The sequence below is a fragment of the Petaurus breviceps genome, unplaced genomic scaffold (assembly GCF_028583685.1).
Source record: "Petaurus breviceps papuanus isolate PSGF00001 unplaced genomic scaffold, PetGlider_PUasm1.0 458, whole genome shotgun sequence".
NCBI lineage: Eukaryota > Metazoa > Chordata > Mammalia > Diprotodontia > Petauridae > Petaurus > Petaurus breviceps.
The window spans coordinates 100,910-122,377 of NW_027186345.1; the positions used below are offsets into that span (position 1 = coordinate 100,910).

General features: G+C 39.3%; 1 protein-coding gene across 1 annotated transcript; it reads right to left on the minus strand.

The window, feature by feature from the left end:
• Positions 1 to 11,658: 11,658 nt before the first annotated feature.
• On the minus strand, positions 11,659 to 20,692 carry EDN1 (endothelin 1). Its single transcript, XM_069101352.1, has 5 exons — positions 20,143 to 20,692; positions 18,374 to 18,539; positions 16,519 to 16,677; positions 16,232 to 16,345; positions 11,659 to 12,914 (listed from the first exon to the last, which is right to left on the minus strand). Exons 1-5 carry the CDS (start codon positions 20,204 to 20,206, stop codon positions 12,773 to 12,775), a joined length of 645 nt encoding a protein of 214 aa, XP_068957453.1. The 5' UTR covers positions 20,207 to 20,692; the 3' UTR covers positions 11,659 to 12,772.
• Between the last annotated feature and the right edge of the window lie 776 nt (positions 20,693 to 21,468).

Below are 21,468 nucleotides of genomic sequence, written 5' to 3' on the forward strand. Positions count from 1 at the left end.
ATGATAAGGAAACTGAATCTAAGTACTTAAACTATATTCATGTATTAGTCACTAATTCCAGGACTTCCAGTGCCCCTGTTAAGGATGAGACAGCAGAGACAATTGCTTGAGGCATTGAGAGCCAAAAAGACCAGTTCAGATTTGCTCTAGCAAAGGAGTGGCAGGTTCATTGAGAGCAAAATACTCCTGGTGTTTCAATTGTGGTCAAGGGTGGAAGGCACTGTTACGACACTGAATAACCATTCACAGTAAGAAACAAAGCAATGAAAAAAGCATTAGAGCCCAGATGTACTAACTTTGGCAGGAGAGTCACAGAGACTTCTTGGTGACCCAATGTTTGGAATAAATTTCCTCCTTTTTTATAATACCCATTACCGTTTCCCTATATTTCTCCAACAGCACTGACACTATCTGTGTTATTATTGCCTATATCAAATTAGAAACATATTACACAGTACTAAATTTGAAGTGGTATTATAAATTTATTTGGGGTTTTCCCATCGATTGTGAATCTATATTGATCATGATCATGGATAATTTCATAGGTGAGAAAGTAGACATATTATGTCTCCCACTTTCTCCTGCTGTGACAAAGATGTCAGAGAAGGAGAAGAGAATGGTCAGTCTTTGGGAGCCAAAGAGACAGATAAAATGACATAACCATGATGTTAATGGAGAATATGGAGAGAGGATGTTGGCTAGTGGTCTTGTGGTGCTTGTACATATTTCCTCTTAGCTACTGAACAGGTTCACAGACCTAAACTTTTTCTTTCTCATGAAGACCTGCATCCTTCTACTTACTGGTTTATAGGAAAATTATGAGCTAAAAATAAAAAGTGGTAGCTTTAGGAGCTAGCAAAATCTAGAAGGCATGGCTAGCCAAAATGCAGTCTAAGGAGGAATGAATGCCTAAATTGCTGGTAGCTGCCACCGATAAGGAGCATGAGGCAGCTGAGTCACCCAAAATTCCAAGTTCCTTCAATTACCTGAATACTGATTCTCCTGAAGCCATTAGAGGAACAGCATTGGGGCATAACTGCTGGCTTTCTATGGTGGTGGCTGACAGGGAGGTCAAGCCTAAGGACCCAAACTGTATTTGGAAATTGCCGGCTTGGGGGTGTGCCTATAGACTAGTTAAATATTGTCTAAGAAAATGTACAAGTGCATTTACTCTATAATAGTTGTGCTGACACATAATTGTTTTCTTTTCCTTTTATTTTCTAGGTTATGAACAAAAAAAAGTCTGTATACATTTATCAAGCTTGTTTAGTTGTCTGCGTTATGGGGCACATTAAGTGGAATTGAAATAGTGAAGTTAAGAGGACAGACTTTCCCCAGGGGTCAGGGTTCAAGGTAAAATTCTGACTGGATAAACCCATACTGACCACACCTCCTTCATTGAATAAGGTGGGCAGCTACCACCCACTAAAAGGCAAAACTGGGAAGTAGCAGTAGTATCTCTTAAAAAAAAAAACTAGAGAAAAGGGGCGGCCAGGTAGCACAGCGAGTAAGAGCACCGGCCCCAGTGTTGGGATGACCTGGGGATCGAATCCGGGCTCAGACACTTAGCACCCACCCAGAAACACCTGGCCATGTAACCTTGAGCAAGTTACTTAACCCCAATTGCTTAAAAAAAAAAAAAAAAACTAGAGAAAAATTGACATTCTTCCCCAAAACCCTGGTGTTAGACAGAAAACAAGATCGATCAATTTGACACTGAGCATTTATTAATTGTCTGCTATATGCCAGGCATTGTACTAGGTATCAGTGATATAAAGGAAAATTCAAACAGCTCCTTCCTTCAAAAAGCACATGGTCTGGCCAAGGAAGACAATGTATACGTAGATAGGTATAATCTGGGATGTTCTGCACAATGCTGCTTTAAAATGATTACAAGCTGGTGGAGATCACAATTACTCATTGTAGGCCTGCATGAGGGGTGGAGTTGGCATGAGAGTTTTGAAGATGAAAAACATTCATCTTCATTTTTTCTTCAAGAGAGACTCACATGGTCCCATTGAGGAGAGAGACCTGTGGAGAAAAAAAATAAATTTTGGTAATTGGCAGACATGTCAGGGAGTCAACACTTCAACATGTCCCTGATTGCAGCTTGTCTCCCTCCAGACTTTGAGTAATTTCCCCTTGGATGAGATCGGGACCTCTCTCTTGGCTGAGCTGAGATAGCTAATTCCCAGTGAGAGAACTAATTCAGTGTATGCATTTTCTGGTATATTCTGATTTGTATAGTTTCACTGATTTCTGTTTGCTCTCTGCTTAGAAAAATTTACCCACTATTTACTGTTTGTATAACTAACATTTAGTGGGAAAGAGTCTTCATGTGTAAACTTGGGTTTACCTTGTCCCCTTTAGGGAACAATGACCAGGAAATCAGATTGAACCTAAAAAAATCATACCCTTAGGCCAGCAGTATTTTGGGGGCCAGAAAAATATGATTCTAGTCCAGTGTCCTTCTTTCTGAGAGATGACCAGAGTGGCCTATCTCATAAGCTCTTCTCTGGCTCCCCTTCAGGCAAAGAGAAAAGTCTCCCTTTGAAAAGCTATCAACAAGATTCCATAAACCACATTTAGAAAACCCAGGTGAACATACATATAACCTCATGGGCAACACATGCGTCTTAGGGGCAGCTAGGTGGCGAACTGAATAGAGCACTGTCCCTAGACTCAGGAGGATCTGAGTTCAAATCCGACCTCAGACACTCGACACGTGTACTAGCTGTGGGCAAGTCACTTAACCCCAATTGCCTTGCCTTCCCCCCTCCAAAAGGGAAAAAAAATGCATCTTAAATAGATATATATGAAACCACCAAAATCACCATGATATTGCCAGCACCTAGGCCTTCATTCCTAAAAGGGCCAGGTAACTAGACAGAGGACCTCTGTCTTGTTCAAAATGCTAACAACTAGGGGCATGGAACATCAACCTATTAGCAAGTGTGTCTGCAGCCCAACCTTAACTCCCAAATGGAAATAATAGTATCCGTCTAACCTACCTCACAGGTTTTGGGGAAGGATCAAAGCGATAATCAATATGGCAATGCTTTGGGACGTATAAATATCACTAGGCTAAGAGAATGGAAATGTCTGCCTGAAGTAGGAATACTTGAACTCTAGACACAGTAAATTGAACCTAAAAGAGAGAGGCATAATTTATGAAATTTGTACCAGACCTCCTTCTCAATTCCATTAACTGGTGTGACCTGATTCTTTTGAGACCTTGGGCACACGATGGGCTTATTTTTGTAAATATGGAAGTTATACAACCTTGTTTCTGCATTACAAAATCATAGGATTATGGATTCATTATCAGAAGGATTTTTAAAGGTAAGATACACTCAGGCCAACCTCCTCATTTTACAGAGAAGCACAGAAGTTCCCACGAAAACAAAATAAAACAAACAAATAAACAAAAACCACCCTCTACTCTCTCATGATCTCAACGTGATTTTGTAATTAGATTCTCTGGAAAAAAAAAAAGTCCTATTTTCTTTCTGTCAGTCTACAGAAATCCACTTATCCAGGGCTGTGGAATGTCTGACCCTCTCCACTCTTCTTCCAATAACAGGCACACTAGTCACTGAAAGGTCTTGGATTTGGTTTACTGAAGGCAGTTAAACCGGAATTTGCATAACTTTAATAGCAGTGTAATAAAGAAAAATAGGTGAAGTTTCAACAAAGAGAGATTTTTCCATTTGTCCCCATCAAAAACTTGCATTTAAAAAATACTTGATCTTCTTCATTCTCACCCTGATTGACAGATGTCCCAGGATGAAATTGCTGTCCTATATTCTAGCCCCAACCCTGTCCCTAACTAGCTTTGTAGCCTTCAAAAAGTTCCAACTTCTCTGGCTGGGCCTCAGTTCCCTCATTTGTAATGTAAGAGAATTGGATTAGATGACCCCTAACATCTCTTGAGACTCTAAGGCTCTGATTTGGTGAATCAGTGGCTTGACCTGGTGGCTTCCTTATCTCATCTCAATGGTGTGGGAGGGAGGTTTGAACTTCCAAATGAATGACTCTTTGGGCATTTTACGTGTGACTTCCTATTATTACCAAGAGAGAGCTCTTGTGGGAATTCTAGCTAAGCACAACAGCCTGGGCTTGTGTTTCAGTTAAGCCATAAAGAGGGTTAAAGACGACTGCCAACTGGTTTGGGGTTTTTTTTTTGTTTTTTTGTTTTTTTTCCCCCTACAATGGAGGCCAATCCCTGGAGAAACAGAGGGCCTTTAATTACTGGGGGTCCTCATCCACCTGACAAAGGTCACCAAATCCCCTAGTAGTTAGCGAAGCAACAGTGGTCCCTCTGGGGCTGCTCCATTTGGAACACTGAGATCAAAGCTTTGCTTCATAGAGACTAGTTGGGGGGAAAAAAAGAAGTCTGTGCTGAAAACAAGTTGCAGAAACTATGCCAAGATGGGCCAGCATTCTCAGTATTTGGGCATGGGCCATAAACCAAGGCTTAAATAGTACTGAGCCCACTATGATTGCAGTGGTGTTCTCCTCCCCCCAGCCTCATATCTCAAGGACCAACAAGATTATTCTATTACTCTTCATACTACGTGAAAAGCACCTTGGTGTATGTAGTAGAAAGAGATCTGGCATTAAGTCAAAATACCAGTGTTGTTCCTGCCCTGGCTGATTGGGGCATTTTAATGTCTGAGCTTGCAAATCTGTGTTCATACAATGGAAAGACTGAATACTCTACCTAGTTCTTAGAGAAAGTTAAAAATAAAATAAAACTATGTATTTTAGGTACTTTGGTAACTGAAAAGTCTTATAAAAGCAAAAGTCATTACCTTCTGTGTGCTCTTGATCTCTGTTCACTACAAACTGAAGAAGGAAGAATGAGGTTGCTGAGAGCTTATCATCAGGCCAATAAAACACATTCTCATCACCCTTATTCCAATGCTGCACTGAATCTCTCTGATTTTGTTAGTCAACGGATGCTTATTAATCACGTACTGTGTGCCAGGTACTTGTTCTAAGTGCTGGGGATGCAAATGCAGGCATACCTTGTTTTATTGTACTTTACAGATACTGTGTTTCTTACAAGGGTCTGTGGCAACCCTGCATTGAGTAACTCTGTGGGCGCCATTTTTTTTTTCCAACAGCACATGCTCACATCATTTCTCTTTGTCATACTTTGGTAATTCTCACAATATTTCAACCTTTTTCATTAGCATTATATCTGTTATGGTGATCTGGGATCAGTGATCATTGATGTTACTATTCTAATTGTTTTGGGGTGCCACAAACTACACCCATTCAAGATGCAAATTTAATTGACTAATGTTGTATATGTTCCAGCTTCTCCATCAATCTGCCATTCTCCATCTCTCTTCTTTTCCTCAGGTCTCTCTGTTCCCTAAGACACAACAATACTGGAATTAGGCTAATTAATAATCCCACAATGGCCTCTAAGTGTTCAAGTGGAAGGAAGAGTCAATCTGTGTGATAAACTTCACTGCTCTCTTATTCTAAGAAATTGCCACAGCTACCCCAACCTTCAGCAGCCACCACCCTAATCAGTCAACAGCTATCAACACTGAGGCAAGACCATCCACCAACAAAAAAGATTATGACTCGCTGAATGTTCAGATGATAGTTAGCATTTTCTTTAGCAATAAAGTATTTTTAATTAAGGCATATACATTTTAAGATATAATATTATTGTATATTTAACAGACTATAGTATAAACCGAACTTTTATATGTACTTGGGAAATGGAAAAATTCATGTGACTTGCTTTATTTCGATATTCACTTTATTGTCATTGTCTGGAACCAAATCAACAATATCTCTGAAATATACAGAAATAAGACAGTTCCTACCCTCAAGGAACTTATGCAAGGTCACATACATGTAGTAAAGAATATTTGCCAAATAAATATACAGTGGTTTAGTAAATAAACACTAACAACTGGGAGAATCAAGAAGGGCCTCTAAAAGGATATAGTATATACAATGCTTATGTGATACTTGACATTTGTGCCCTGTGAATGGCGTGTACCCTCCAAAGACCCACCTAACCTCCCCACTCTTATGCTTCTCCTCTTTCCCAGCCCATGGCTGGCCTGTTCTGTAGCTGATGGAGTACTCTCCTGCTCACTATGCTCTTGTTGGAGGCTGTAATAAATGTCCCATTAGCACCAATAGTGTGACGGCTTGCTGGGACTTTTTTCAGAGTTTCTCATCCACATTTGGTGTCCACGCAGCACTCAACTCTCACCTTTGACTCCAAGAAGCTGTAGCATACTCAAGGGACACACCCTAATAGAACTGTCTGGCAGACAGGCTAAACCAGTATGATGGTAACCAGCAGGCCTCTCAAACCCATCAGTGAGTTAGGGGGATGTCTACGCCAACCATGTGAAGACTTCCCCTAGGAAGATAAAGACAATTTGTTCCAATGGTCATGAAGGTACCTGAAGATGGTGCTGTGGAGTACTTAGAGTTTAGAGACAGCGTCATGCACTGTATGTTGGGCTATTGCCAGTTGTCTTGACTTTTTATCTTACTACTGGACTTCAATGACTCTGGGACGGTGAGGTTGGCTGATGACTTTGTGCAACTCAAATCCAATTCACCCACAAGTCAAGACATCACCCCATGATGTCATTGGTCCTCTTCAAAAACAAAGTACAAATAACAATAAGCCTCCCTGGTGGCCAACGAGGCCAAGGTACCCCACCCACCTTATAAATGGTCAGAAGAGCAATTGCAGAAGAGTACCCCTGCCTGTGGGTCCTCTTGGGAAATATCTGGCCCTACCAACCCCGAAACTAGTCACTGATAGCACTTGACCCTCACTCATAGCAAAGCCTTTAAAAAACAACCCTGCACTCTACCTGCAATCAAGAGCTCTTATCTGACTCCAAGGCCATGTTCATGCTCTTCATTCTTGATAGATGCCAAAGGAAACTCTGCCCTTCCCTATAGACATTACCTAGAACTCCTCTGACCTGCTCCCCTGCATTGCAATCTTATTTTTCTCATTATACCATTTGCCTCTGGATCCTGCTGTCTACCCCCACTCCAGAACTTCCCTAATAATAGAGGAACCAGACAAAACATAAACCAAAGTTAGTGGCATCTGAGCTCCTCCTTGAAATGGGTACACATTCTAAAAGGTAGGAATGAGAAAGGAGGATGATACCATGGATGGTGGTGCTATGTTATGTGTGAAGAACTTTGGTAGACCAGTTTGACTGAAGCATTGAGAGTGTGAAAAAGAGAAAAGAATAATCAGTCTGGAAAGATGAGCTGGAATTAGATTATGGAGGACTTTAAATGACAAAATTTAGGGTTTTGTATTTCACCTTAAAATCAATAGGGATCCAAGAAGGGAAGCTTCTTGATCAGAGAAAAAGATTTGTACTTTGGGAATATAAACTTGGTACCTGTGTGAAGGGGGGCCTTAAGAGAGGAGAGACTGGAAATAGGAAGAGCAATTGGCAGCTATTACAATAGTCCAGAAGAGAAGTGATGAGACCATTATCTCATTGTCAAAACAGAGCTAATTTTCTTTCCCTCTAATCTTACACCTCTCTCTAACTTCTGTATTTCCATTGAGGCAATCACAACTTAGATTCCTCACCTAATAATTGCCCTTATCTCTTCCCTTTAATTCATTCCCCATATCCAGTCAATTACTAAGTCTTGTTGATTCCATCTTCTCAACATTTTTATATCTGCTCATTTTTCTCTACTCACATTACAACCACTCCAGTCCAGGCCCTCATCACTTCTCTTGCAGTGAATTCAGAAGTAAGTGGAAGGTGTAAATATAGAGGCAACAATTTTAAGAACAACTTCTTAAATCCCAAAAGGAATTAATATGGTCCATTTTAGAAAGGTACTCCATGTACAAAGTAGATTAGATAGACAGCTATTTACTTCCTCCACCACAAAGAAGTACTTAAAACACAAAAGACCTAAGCCCACACTGACAAACATTTAAAATACAAAACAGTATAGCATAACTTCCATTATACTCTGCCAGAATGTAAAGACTCCCAGGTGACTTGAAGGACCACTGAAAAGACATTCACTTTCATCTTAAATATTCATTACCAGTCACTCAAAAATCAAAGCTTTTAATTAGTTTTTTCATTTGTAGTATTAACCTGGTGGTGGTCACCTCCAAGAAGTTTATTCAGAAAGGACCTCTTGCTGGGAAACTAGCACCTAGAGTCCCCAACCTCTCAAATGCATAAAGTTACCACTCAAGCTCAGAGTATCCACCTGAGTATTGCGATTCAGGGAGAGAAACACAAAACCATAAAGGCACCTAGGTCTCTGAGATTAAGTCTGGATTTCACCTAAGGCCATAACATGGAAGCCAGCATAACTACCAACAATGAAGAAGGAGATTTCTCTCCATCACAACAAGCAAATTCCCCCACTGGTGAAAGTCTTAGGGTGAGCTGAAAGACTCGAACATCTTGGGAAGACAAGTAAAAGGTGAGAGAAAGGGTGATTCAATGGTCTATTGTCTTTGACACAGCACCTCCCACCCCAGTCACAGGGACCAAATGGCAGAGCAGGAGCTTCTCATTAGTGCATGCACAGTTTCCCCTTTGATTACAATTGAATTTGTGTGCTAGGATAACATTTGATCACTGTGGGGACAATGAACTCCCTGTCCAGTCAGGGGTACTGAGTGATTAAAGATTCAGAGGCTTTGGAGATGAAAAAGCAATCTCCTTACTAGTCATGAAGAATGAAGAGCTGAAGATTCAGTGGACCTTTAAAAAGGAAATGTCCTACAAGCAGGATGATTTCAGAAAAACCTGTAAAGTCTTACAAGAACTAATGCATAGTGAAGCAAACAGAACCAGGAGAACTTTGTACACAGTAACAGCAATATTGTTTGATGAAAAACTGTGAACAACTTAGTTATTTTCAGAAATACAATGATCCAAGACAATCCCAAAGGATTAATGATGAAGCATACTATCTGCCTCCAGATAAAGAACTGATATTCGCTAAATACAGACTGAAGCATGCTATTTTTTTCTTTCTTTCTTTCTTTCTTTTCTTTTATTTCAGTCTTCTCACATAAAACGACTAACATGGAAATGTTTAACATGATTGCACATGTTTAACCTATATCTGTTTTCATAATGTCTCAGGGAGGGGGGAGGGATAGAATTTAGAACTTAAAACTGTAAATAAAAATGTTAAAAAATTGGGGAGGGAGTGAAGGGGGATGTCCAAGTTTAGAAGCAATCTTGTGAGTTTGGAGAACTAAGAGAATCTGAATGAGTGATGACTGCATTTGAGAAGTCATTCCTGGCAGCAACTACGGCACTTTTTGAGAAAACAATTGCCATTTGGAAAAGTAGCTCATTCCCTGGGCAGATTCCTTGCCAGAAGACATCTGTGTTGAGGAGGTCAGTGCAGAGTAGAGGTGAAATGTACAATGTTTATTCACTAGTCCCTGATGAATATTTGTTTTCACAGTTTTAAATGTCAGTCTCTAAACAGAGAATAACAGTAGTTTATTGGTATTTTTCAACTAGCTTTTCTGTCAATATTTACTTGCGAGGGGTTTTCAGGTCAAACTTTTGTTTGTAAGAAATTAATACCTGTCCCATACCTGATTTACATTGTAGACCGAATACCATTCTACTTCCTTCTTCAGGGACACCCTAGACATGAGCCAAAACCAAAGCTCTAAGTAATTTTTCCCTGGGGCAAAGGGTAAGAAGGTAATGAGCCAAAGTTATGAAAAAGAAGCCTGACTCTTCTTTCAGGTCATCATACTTCTCTAGGATTGAACCCAATTTGGGTGCATGATTCTGGGGATGGGAGAAGCCCCTTAGTGAAGAGGGAAATGGTGAAGTGCTTCAGGAATCTGGGCCTGGCAGCAGTTTTAAGTGTTAGATATGCATGACCATCAGCAGAAAGTCAGAGCACATGTGGGATTAGCTAAAAATGGTTACCATACAGTCTTAGCTACATGGGAAGTGCACCAGGCAAAACAGGTATCACCACAAGTTAGATAGGATCCACTCATGCCCTATGTTGTATGCAACAATTCATCCCTAAACTATACCTTTAATGATATTTTCTTGTCACAGAATTGGTTAAACATTGGGTACAGTATGTTTGTTATAATAATAAGCAATCCCACATGTGTAGAGTTGTATTTTCTTGATACATTTCCCAGAACAGAAAACTAAGCCTACAGAATTGAAATTGAAGGAAAGAAAAAATGGCAACAGCCCCTAAGATTCAACTCTCATCTCTGCAGATGTCTCCTAAAGCTACATATCTAGCCCTAATCTTCCTCCTGAGTTTCAGTTCCACTGCCTGATGGACACCTATCTTTGGGTATGCCATAGGAATCTCAAACAACACATCTAAGAAAATTCACTTTCTCTCCCTTTGAATTCATGCTTCTTCCTAATTTCACTGTTTCTGTCAAGGATACCACCATTCTTTTAGCCACCCAAGTTCCCAACCTAGGAGGCATCCTCATCTCTTCATTCTCATTCATACCCCATATTCAATCCATCATTAAGTGTTAATTCAACTTCATCAATATCTCTCCTCACTCAACAGGTATCCTAGTCCAGGCCCTCATCATTTCTCATTCACCTAAACTACTTCAATGGTCTTCTAATTGGTCTTTCTTACTCTAATCTTTCTCCTCTCCAAAGCATCCTCCACACAGATGCTAACCTAATAGTTCTAAAGCAGGTATGACAATGATACTCCACACTATACAATAATTTCTCTTTTGAGCATCTAAATCGCTTCACAATCTGGTTCTATGATGATAGCATTACCTTACATTCCCCATATACTTCATTCTATTTCCTTTCCTTTGTATGGACTGACCTGTACTTCTCTCCTTCCACAGCCCCTCCTATTGAAACCCCTAGCTCCCTTCAAGGCTCAAGTGTCACCTTCTTTAAGAGGTCATTTTTGATGCTCTCTCTCCCAATTAGCAGAATTCCTCCACCAATTCCCTCTGTATGTATGTACACACACATACATACAAACACACACACAGTCTTTATTTAGCTGTGAACATACTGTGTCCCCCTAATAAAATGTAAGTTTTTTGAGACCAGGGAACGTCTCACTTTTGCATTTGTATCTAATCTACAGCATCTAGGCTATACCTGTTCATTAATTAATTAATTATTGAGGATTGAAGATGTTCCCTTCAACACTAGTTCTGTACTTTGATCAGTAACTTTCACCAACTGCCTCATCCCTATAAAATTGGCAATCACCATTAACAAATATGGGTTGAACAAAGATTATGCATAGTATCCATAGCTGATCAAAATTAAAGATGAATGGAAAGGGCTGAACTACTCTTCAGCCCTTTCAACACAATCCATTGTGGGGGGACGGGGCTTTGAGATGACAACCAAGAGCTGTTGAAGCTCTTGCCTATGCTTCTATAAGATCTCTTCACAGTCTTCCTTTGCTAGACAGACTAAGACTCATAGAAGGGGCAGAAAGAATCTAAAATATTAATCTAATTATTACTTCCCTAGAAAAGTTACAGGATCAAGTCACCCTAGGAACAAAAGGTTCTTCAACTTATATCCTCTTTATGACTTTTATAAGTTTTACCTACTTTGGGGAATTATAAAACAGTAACTAACACCAAACCAGTAGAGTAGGGAAAAATATTTATTTCTAAGGTCAGTTACCTTGACAGGCAAAAAGCATTTCTCAATTTCAATTTCATTCAGAAATACATAAACCACGCATAGACCAATATGGCCTGCCCCAACATATATTTAACATGGTAAATATAAGGAATAAATTGTCTGAATATAAATATCTATAAAAAAATAAGTACATCACTAAATTTAATTCAACTTCCATTAGCCAGTTCCAATAAGGTAAGTGGTTTTGCTGCTCTAAAGAATATTCAATTTCCCCCTTTTAACATTTTTCATGAACTCTTTATCAGCACTTTTACAACAAAGAGGAAACTAAGGATATCAGCTACCTGGTTCAGTGACCTTTTCTCATATGTATCAAATGGAGTAGATCATCACCAAAATGTGATGTCTACTATTGCTCAAACTGGGCTTCTTTGAGGCCAGGGGATGGGTTTTATTGGGGAGGGGGAAACTGAAGGGGAAGCAGGAAGCAATGAGTAAAGGCAAAACAAGGTGGTGAAATACTTCTTCAGGAGGGCAATACAGGTGAGGTAGACTCGTATTCATGAAACACATCCTGATATACAGTAGTACAGTTTCTTTCAGCTCTGCATTTTTATGAATTGAAAAACAGTATCTTTGATTTCTAACTTGGGTGTCTTTCCATGGCATGTGTTTCCAATTTGTGCATTCTTTGCAAAATCTTCTCATGGAGCTTTGGAGTTTCTCCCTGAAATCTGCCAGACATTTGAGTCAGACACACACTCCCTTTCGGACCCTCTCTTCAGAAGCTCCATCCAAATGTGTTGTCTCCTCTCCTCCTCCTGACAGATGTATCACTAATTAATATATTACTTAGTCTTTGTTTTCTCCCAGATTGGCCCCCAGTCAGCCATCCATTTACATTCCTGGATGAGGAGGAGCAAAGCTTTCAATTGCTCACAGAAGCAAATGAAGACAGATTTTAGGAACTCCTCTACCTTTCTTGGAATGTTTGGAACAAGGGTCCCCCAGTCTTTTGCCAATCTGGAACAACGAATGGCCAAAGCAGAGAAGATGCTGCCATGTTTTGCCAGCCAGAGTACATGAGGATGAACCACAGAGATGTTGTCTTGTAACTAAGATGTTGTCTTCAGACGGTCCCAAATGCTTTGTGTTTGATGGGCACGGTTATGGGTTACTTCCTTTGCTTTGTGGAGCTCAGCCCTCTGCTTGGCGATGTGAAAAGATGTTTTGATGCTATTACTGATGGCCTCCAACCTGTTAAAACAAGACAAGAGCAAATTTTGTTAACAAAACTCATGAGCATATCAGGATCAAGAAAATATATCAAATCATCATGGAGAGAAAATCAATCTAGAATTAGATTCATCTAGAATTAGAACATACACAGAAATCTATAAACTAGGCTCACTTTATAATATTCCCATTGTTTAGATGGATTCTAATACTAATAGCTTTTATAAGTACTGTGATCAGCTTCTTAATTGTTGCCAATATATTCAATTACTATACCTTTTTTGACTATTTTGTGATATCTAAGAACTCTGCAATAATTTGTTAATACCTTGAAAATTTATGTTACTTAAGAATATTTTATATTTTACACCAATTTGGTTTAAATGAATCTCAACCCTAAAAGTTTTGTTTTTGCTTTAAGATAAAAAAGCTATCATTTTAAAACTTTTCAACTAATTTTCTTCACAAAAAGTTTAGTGATCATTTACGAATTTTAAAACTCTTTTGAATGAAGAGGATATACTTTTAAAATTTCTTTTCAATTCCTAGTATGCTTTTTAGGAGGCCTACTAAAACTTTCATTTCAAAGACAATTTATAGCTAAGTTCAAGTAAAATAGAATAGATTTTGCTGTTTTGATTTCAATGTATAGTTATTCTGTGGCCTAAGCAAGAGTTAAGTAGTGTCTGAACTTATTATAGGTAAAAGATTCAATTTCTGAAGTATCTCTTTCAAAATGAATATAATCAGAGGATAAACAAGCTTTGTGAAACAAGGACATAGGTCTACTATTCAATTGTAAAGTTCTAGTCAGGAACTTCTTTTGTCTATCAGAATCCTGGAAATGCAAGCTACTACATTGATTCTAATAATGATTAAGTTATTAATATTCACTTTACTTCTGCCCACTAGACACAGCTTTCTGCTATGATATTATTGTAAAATGATTTTTTCTTTTCCCCTTAATATTATATCAGATAATAAATATTCAGTGTACATATTGATATCAATATATACTCTTAACTAAGATGTCATATTGATATTGCTAAGCTTAAACACACAGTATACAGATCCTTTAAACTTTTTTCTAAGATTACAAACTCTCATAAGATAGAGGTCACAACCTATTTAACCCACATTACAGCTCATTCTTCACTTCCTGGACTTCTTTATTAAAATAATGCAACTATTAATCAAAAAGTTCAAGTTTTTCCAACTCTTTTTTTTTCCAAAATATACAGAGCTATGTTATCTCACTCCTATTTTCATTAAAATACACATACTCTATGTAAACAATTCCAGGTTACTAAGGAATAAGCTAGACAGATTATTAAAAACTGCCCTCAATGTGTCATATATTACTCCTCCGGCTTCCTTTTACACAGGGGAAGCAGTAAAAAATGTAATTAACCATATGTTACAGTCTTTTGCATCAATAGGCATTCCAAAACAATTAAAAACTGATAATGCTCCCCACCTACACTAGCAAATTATTGCACTCTTTCTGTGCTCCCTTTTTTTTTTTTTTTGCCTTTTGGAGGGCAATTGGAGTTAAGTGACTTGCCCAAGGTCACAACACTAGGTTTTGTGTTGAGCGTCTGAGGCCAGATTTGAACTCAGGTCCTCCTGACTTCAGGGCCAGTGCTCTATTCAGTGTGCTACCTAGCCACTCCTTCTGTGCTCCTTTTCAAATGATATTAATTACAGGAAAAACCCTTATGATATTTTTTTTTGCCTTTTGGAGGGCAATTGGGGTTAAGTAACTTGCCCAAGGTTACACAGCTAGGTTTTCTTCTTGTGTGTGTGTTAAGTCTTCTGAGGCTGGATCGGAACCCAGGTCCTCCTGACTCTGGAGTCGGTGCTTTACTCACTGAGCCACCTAGCTGCCCCAAAACCCTTACAATCTTGACAAATGGAATAAAGATATTAAGCCAATCAGATATTTCATTGGATAAATCAGATTAATCCATTTAATAATCTTAACTCTCTATTGGTTCACTTTGTTCCAGTTGCATGCTTGATGATGATATTGCACCTTGTTGCACCTCTGGGGATTCAAATGTTCAGTCCATCTTTCCTGGCTTTGGGAACTGAGGTTCACACCCTTAAGTTATTTGTACAGAAAGGGGGAGATATCGAGGACCTGATCCAAACATGGAAAGAATATGGTCCAGGATTTCTTCCAAGCCAGCTCTCCATAAAGGCTAAATTATGTCTTAAGATTGGCTCACCCTCTCTTCCTGACTTGCAGGAATTTAGGATGTGATAATGGAACAGTGACCCAGACATAGATGCATACAAGGGAACAAGGACATTAAAACATATGGATTTATGTAAGTGAACAAGGATGTTAAAACATATAGATGTGCATAAATGAACAAGGACATTAAACATTTTCTCATGAGAACCTAAGAGATAATTTTTTTAGACTCACTATATAAACCCTGCTCTCTGATCAATAAATGGGAGTTGCTATGACAGAACCTGCCTGGCTCGCATCTAAACATTCCACACTCTTCAGTTCAGTCTGTGCCCATCTTGATGCAGGCATCAAACCACAGAACTTCTTGACGCTGAATTTCCGAGAAAAATTCCCTTTGACCCTAATAGGGAAATGTAGAACATGGGACAGATCCAAAGGCAGGTTTCTTCCCTGGACACATGAAACCCAAATGTTAGGATTTGTAGGTTTCATCATGTTAACAGCTCTCCAGTGTGATTTTAATGGTGCTGGCTGATTTAAATCTTCCCTCCACTCTATGTCATGACTAAAGAAAGGAGTAGGAGCCAGTAAGCAAGCTGACCTAGTCTGGATTGACTGTTTAGCTGCAAAATAGTCCTTTAGCTGAAAACAAAAACAACTCCCTCCTCCTTGCTAACTCCCCACCCCACAAACACAAAACAGTATGTTCCAAATCTTACCAACCCTGCCTAATGACTTTATTTTCCTCCTTGATGGCCATATGAAAAACTGCCTCCCTTTGAAAAACCTAGATCCCATGTGACACATGTATGAAAATAGGTTCTCTTTTGAAAAGAGATTGCTGTTTCCCCCTCAGGGAAAGCAACAAGTTTCCGCACAGGTAGCTCATAGTAAGATTGGGATGTGACAGCAGGAGTTCCCCACAACTACAAAAATGCATGGGGTGGGCAGCAGCCTGCATTTATATTCAAGCCTAAAATTAAATATCAAGATATCCTATATTAGCTACGGAGCACAGAGCTCTTCAGCTGATGGGGTCCCCACTCTGTGAATCTCCTTGAAATAGACGGTTACTTAAGTGACATTATTGCTTCTAATGAAAGCACCTTTTCTGTGTCACTGAAAACCCTCTCACCTTCTCATTTTCTTGCTGTTCACAAGCTGCTGGTGCACACACTTCGGTCCATGACCAAAACAGTCTTTTCCTTTCTTAGGTTCATTCTGGGCTTTCTTCAGAGTGTTTTGGGCCCTGACAGAAAGAGAAAAAAAAAGTTAAAGCAACTGAATTGTGAACTCTTCCCCTCTGGGGCTATGTTTCAACACAATAAATACCTTTTTCTAAGGACAGAATTGTAATATCATATTGTGGGGAGGTTTGGGTGTCTACAAAGCTGACTAAAAGTGAAAGGTATCTTTACCCACCAGAGTTCCTTTCCTGCTTGGCAAAAGATCCAGCATTTCTTGTCTTTTTGGCTGGCACATTGGCATCTCTTTCTGGAGTCTGCTGTCTTGGTAAGAAGTGAATCTTCTATGGATCGTTTTGTTCGAGAAGGGCTTCCAAGTCCATATGGAACTATGTGCCTAGGTTTAAAAGAAGAGAAGAAAGTAGATATTAGCATAACTGATTGCCCTCAAAATAACATGAACATATAATAACAGGGTATATTTATCCCTTTAAGTAATACAAAGAGCTCATCAGACCCAATGTTTTGGCAGCATAAAGTTACCAATACAAAAGGTAGAACCTTCAGGGAAATGCCAATTATCTTAATGCTCCCAATATAATTCAGCTCTTAAGGAGGTTCAAATTCCTCTTTCCATAAGTGGTATTTTTTTTTCAGTCCAAAATTATTAAAAGTCAGCACATAAGTGACTCTTGTGTCTGTTTCATATTTTCTTACTCTGCTAATGTTCTACACAGATCTTGCCCACTACCCCCTTGGATTTCAGTGAAGCACCACAACACATGGCATTATTGAACCCCATCAACATCAGGCTTCAGATTGTACATAGCAAACTCCTAGCAGAAGTAAGCCCCATCTCCTTCCAGAAGAGGAGATTCTATAACTCTGTCTAGCTTACATCCCTGTGTAAGAAGTTCTTAACAAGGATTTTGGTATCAAATGTTTCTATGAGATAATCCTGGTCAGCAAAATATCTAATAGCTTCCAATGTATCCATTTTGATTCTCACTTGAGATGAAACCCTACCCTTACTCTTTACACAGGTAATGCTTATTAGAGATTTTAAGACACTGTGGATACTATATGAGGTTTTGCTCACAATTATTTGGAGAAAAGCAAATGGGCAAGGAGGATGCATATTCTTCTAAAATAGTTCTTTCTAAATGGAAAGAGTTCAGAACTGAGAGTCAGGAGACCTGGATTCCAATTCTTATTCAACACAGTAACTCTAACTCATTGTGTTGCAGTTTAAGTGATTTACCCGGGTCACACACCTAGAATTGTCTAAACTTGGGATTTGCACTCAGGTCTTCCTGCCTCCCAGTCCAGTGTTCTATCCACTATGCTACCTAGCTGACCCATAACTCATTTTAAGGTTATAAGTAAATTATCTTTGAATCTCTTGGGTTCAGTAGTACAGTGGAAAGAACTCTGATTTTGGAGGCAGAGAGGCTGGGTTCAAATCCCACTTCTGAGGCTTACTACTAGTGTGATCTTGGGTCTCAGTTTTATCAGCTGTAAAATGAGGGAATTGCACTAAAAAGTTTCTGAGGCCCTTTCCAGTTCTGGATGGATGATCCCATAGCTACATGGTAGTGCTGGATCTCTCTGCTAGTAAAATGCTACAATTTAATAATTAAAAAGAATTATTTTATGATTCTTAATGATCATTAAGTATTCTCACTAATTATTAATCATGCCATAAGGAAAACACATTGAATCCACCAGATCCAGTACTGAGAACTCACTCCCCAAACCTCAGCTGGTGTAACATCTTGGAGAGTTTCTTTCTGAGGCACCAACGTAAAGTTGCTTGTCTTTAGATTTTGCCATCTATCAACAACTATCTATCCAACTAACAAGTAGGTGGAACCAGTGACCTAGAGAATCCTTTCCACTCTCTTGCTAGACTGCCCCGTGCTGTTGTTTTGTTTTTGTTTTTAAATGGAAGAATAAGGTCCCAGAAAGGCATCCAATTTCTTCAGATGTGTTAACCTCTAGAAACCTAACAGGGAGCTTCCCAGGAAAGAATCTCTAGCTTCAACTAGGGCTAGAATGAATGACTAGAGTTACAATGCCCTCTAGAGACTCACTCGGGAGTGTTGATCCAAATGATGTCCAGGTGGCAGAAGTACACGCACTCTTTATCCAACAAGGACGAGCAGGAGCAGCGTTTAGACCGCCGAGACCGCCAGGGTGCACTGGGAGGGTGGTTGTCCCCACCAGCTTGGGCTTCTGTGCTGAGCTCAGCACCAAAGGCTAAGAGAGAGATAAGGAGAAAGTTGGATGAGCCACCTGACTCCACCTTAGAACCAAAGAAATACATGTAATTTTAGCATTTGACTCATACCTAGCTGATGTGGGTGAAGCAAACTGCTTAAACTTTGAGGGAAAAAAATACATGAAATGAATTATTTTTTTCTTCCCTCAATCTAAATGATTTGCTTTGCCTTTACCCACTCTATTGGCAGAAATATGGGGAAATAAACACCTTAAGGAACTACTTTTTGAAGCCCCTTAATGCTTGGATAAATTTTTCATGTTATAAATTAGGTTTGGGTTTGGCCAATGACCTTCAAATTGCCCCTGATTTTTAAGAAAGGGTACCTGGTATTCCCATGTACCAGTCTCCCTTCATATTCTACTTTCTATATACAGCAAGTAATTCAATTTATTTTGTTTTTACAGCTTTTAGAGAACTACTAACATGAACTTTTATAGAGTAATCATTGTTATATCCCACCTTACCCCAAATCTGCTTTCTTCTCTACTTGGAGAAGGGAGAAGTATTTGGGGAGAAAGGAGACATGAGCTTCACAGCATAGATTTCAGAAAATGTCTAAAAAGCCTTAGGAGGCTGCTGATCTTAGGCTAAACTCAAGAGAAGTTTTGGGAACCTGCTCTAAGAGCCAGGGTTCCCAAACTGTTGTGCCTTAAAAAGATTTTCAATACCAGTTCCTGAGGTTGAAATAAAAAGAACAACTTGTGAGGAGTACTTTCAGACCTTTCTACTTACTCCTGCAGCATTCTCCACCTAGCTCTTTAGATGGCTTTTGGCTACAGAAACTGACTTGCCCAGCAGATTTCCAATGATCAGACACATGCATGACAAGGTTTTAATTCCTTGTCATCCACTCGCTCTGGTCTGGGTCACACAGACAGCAAACCAAACATGCACACAAGTACACACTCACAATCTTAAATCTTCATGTAACCTAGATTTATCCTCTCTCTCTCCCAAGACAAGTGAAAAAAACTGTAAATAGAGCTCATGTTGTGCTGAGTGCCAAAAACCTGCCAGAAGGAAACCTAAAGTCAATAATGACAAGACTGGAAGAAAGCATCTGCTCTCACCCTGAAACCACCTGGGGGGGTTTATTCAACAGACCATATTCTAGGTGATGTTTCTGCTCATGTGCTCACTGAATCAGACTTGAACAAAATGCCATAGCTTCAAGTTGAAACACTCTCTCTAATATGAATGCTGACATGCTAGTATCAGCAGCAACACTATGCAATGGCAATATTATACTTCTGTGCCTTAATGCACATACATTACACACGTGCACTATGCTTAATTTTTGTCTAGCATTTGAATGTTCTTTAATTCTTGAGAAAAGCCCAACAAAACTCCTTTGCATAACTAAACTCAACTAATATGCTAATGTCATAGTATGCACATATGCAACTTAATTATTTATTATTTTTCACTCTAAGATTTGGTAGCTATAGACAATAATTCCCAGAAATCTGATTTATGAGCCACAATAGTAAAGGATAAGGGGAAGGAAGCAAGCAAAAAAGCACTAAAGTGGATAATTAAGTCATTAATACTCAGAAGCTTACAAGCCAGCATGCCTACCTGTGTCTGGAGCTCCTTGGAAAACCACAAACAGCAGGGAGAAAATCATCCGGAAATAATCCATTTTGAAAATACCTCTCTGCCAACTAAACTCAAATTAAAACACACAAAAACAACTTCAGTTTCACCCTGAACTACTTCTGATATTCAAACCCTCAACGTTCTTCCTTCAGTCTGGATGTCCAGAGCTAGAGAAAAAGAAAAGCTTCTGCCTCTGCCGGGAGAGAGGGCAATGCAAAAGGTCTGAAAATTCCGCGATCGTCCAGTGAGCTGCACTAGAAACCCGACGATCTTTTCAGTGACTTTCAGTGCTCATGCAGAAGCCAGTCTGCCTTGGACAGCTCTCTGCCTCCTTTTTATACTGAACCCCCATAGAGCGAGTAAACAGCTCAGACTTTTTTTTTCTATCCTGAGACAATGTTATTGTGTTATTAGTCACCAAGAGGCAGCAACGTGCGGACCAAGATAAGGCCAGGCTGGAAAGGAAATCACTGCAAACTTCAGAGAGGCAGACGCCGTCTGACAATTCAGGGGCAGGGCTAAGAAAAAGAAAATACCCATTAGAGACCTTTGGTAAACCTGCTGGTGCAGTGTCAGATTCTACTTCCCCTTCACAACGTTGCCAGCTCCAGAGTTCAAGAATCAGACTTGGGAATTAAAAAAAAAGTCATGAGATTGGTATGAAAAGTATGAGCCACAGTTTAAATGGATTGTATTGTTATGTGAAGTTTTTTTTTTTAATTGTTGTTGGGTTTTTTTCCCTTTTTTGTCTTTCCTGATTTTTAGAACACTTAGGCAAACAGGGAGAGCCTCTCTTTCATTACTCCCCTTTGCCCCCGCCAAAATTATTTTGGAAATGGCAATAATTTTCTTATTCTTCTAACAGCAATATCAATATAATTCCCTCATTCTACCCATTTCTCCAGCCTCTCCCCATCTTTTTTTTAAGATCTCAGAAATGTTGGGGGAAAGGATTTTAAAAGTGGTAAGAAGGGAAAGATTTTCTTAAAACCTATACATCGTTTCAATAGCAGCAAATCAGGAAGACACTCCTTGGGAATATGGTGAGGGTGAGAAGCATAAGGGTGATGATTGCTTCAGAATGACTGAAAGTATCTCTATTGGGAAGAGCAGAAGAAACTCAAATAAATACCATTGCAGGGCTACGAATATTACACCTAAGAGATTTCTTCATTTTTTTTTTTTTGGTACCAGTAGATGGGGGGGGGGGGGGTAGGTTTTTGGGGTGGAGAGGGGAGAAGAGAAGTTGGAAGAGAAGACAGGAATTTTCCACGCCTGGGCAGAGGAATGAGATAAGACCTCACA

Bases quoted from the DNA above. Each gene is read 5' to 3' on its own strand.
- EDN1 (XM_069101352.1), bottom strand. From the start codon at position 20,206: ATGGATTATTTCCGGATGATTTTCTCCCTGCTGTTTGTGGTTTTCCAA. The intron at 16,678-18,373 runs GTGAGTCTCTAG...TTTTAAACCTAG, and splicing joins ATTTGGATCAACACTCCCGA to GCACATAGTTCCATATGGAC. The intron at 16,346-16,518 runs GTGGGTAAAGAT...TCTTTCTGTCAG, and splicing joins CAAGCAGGAAAGGAACTCTG to GGCCCAAAACACTCTGAAGA.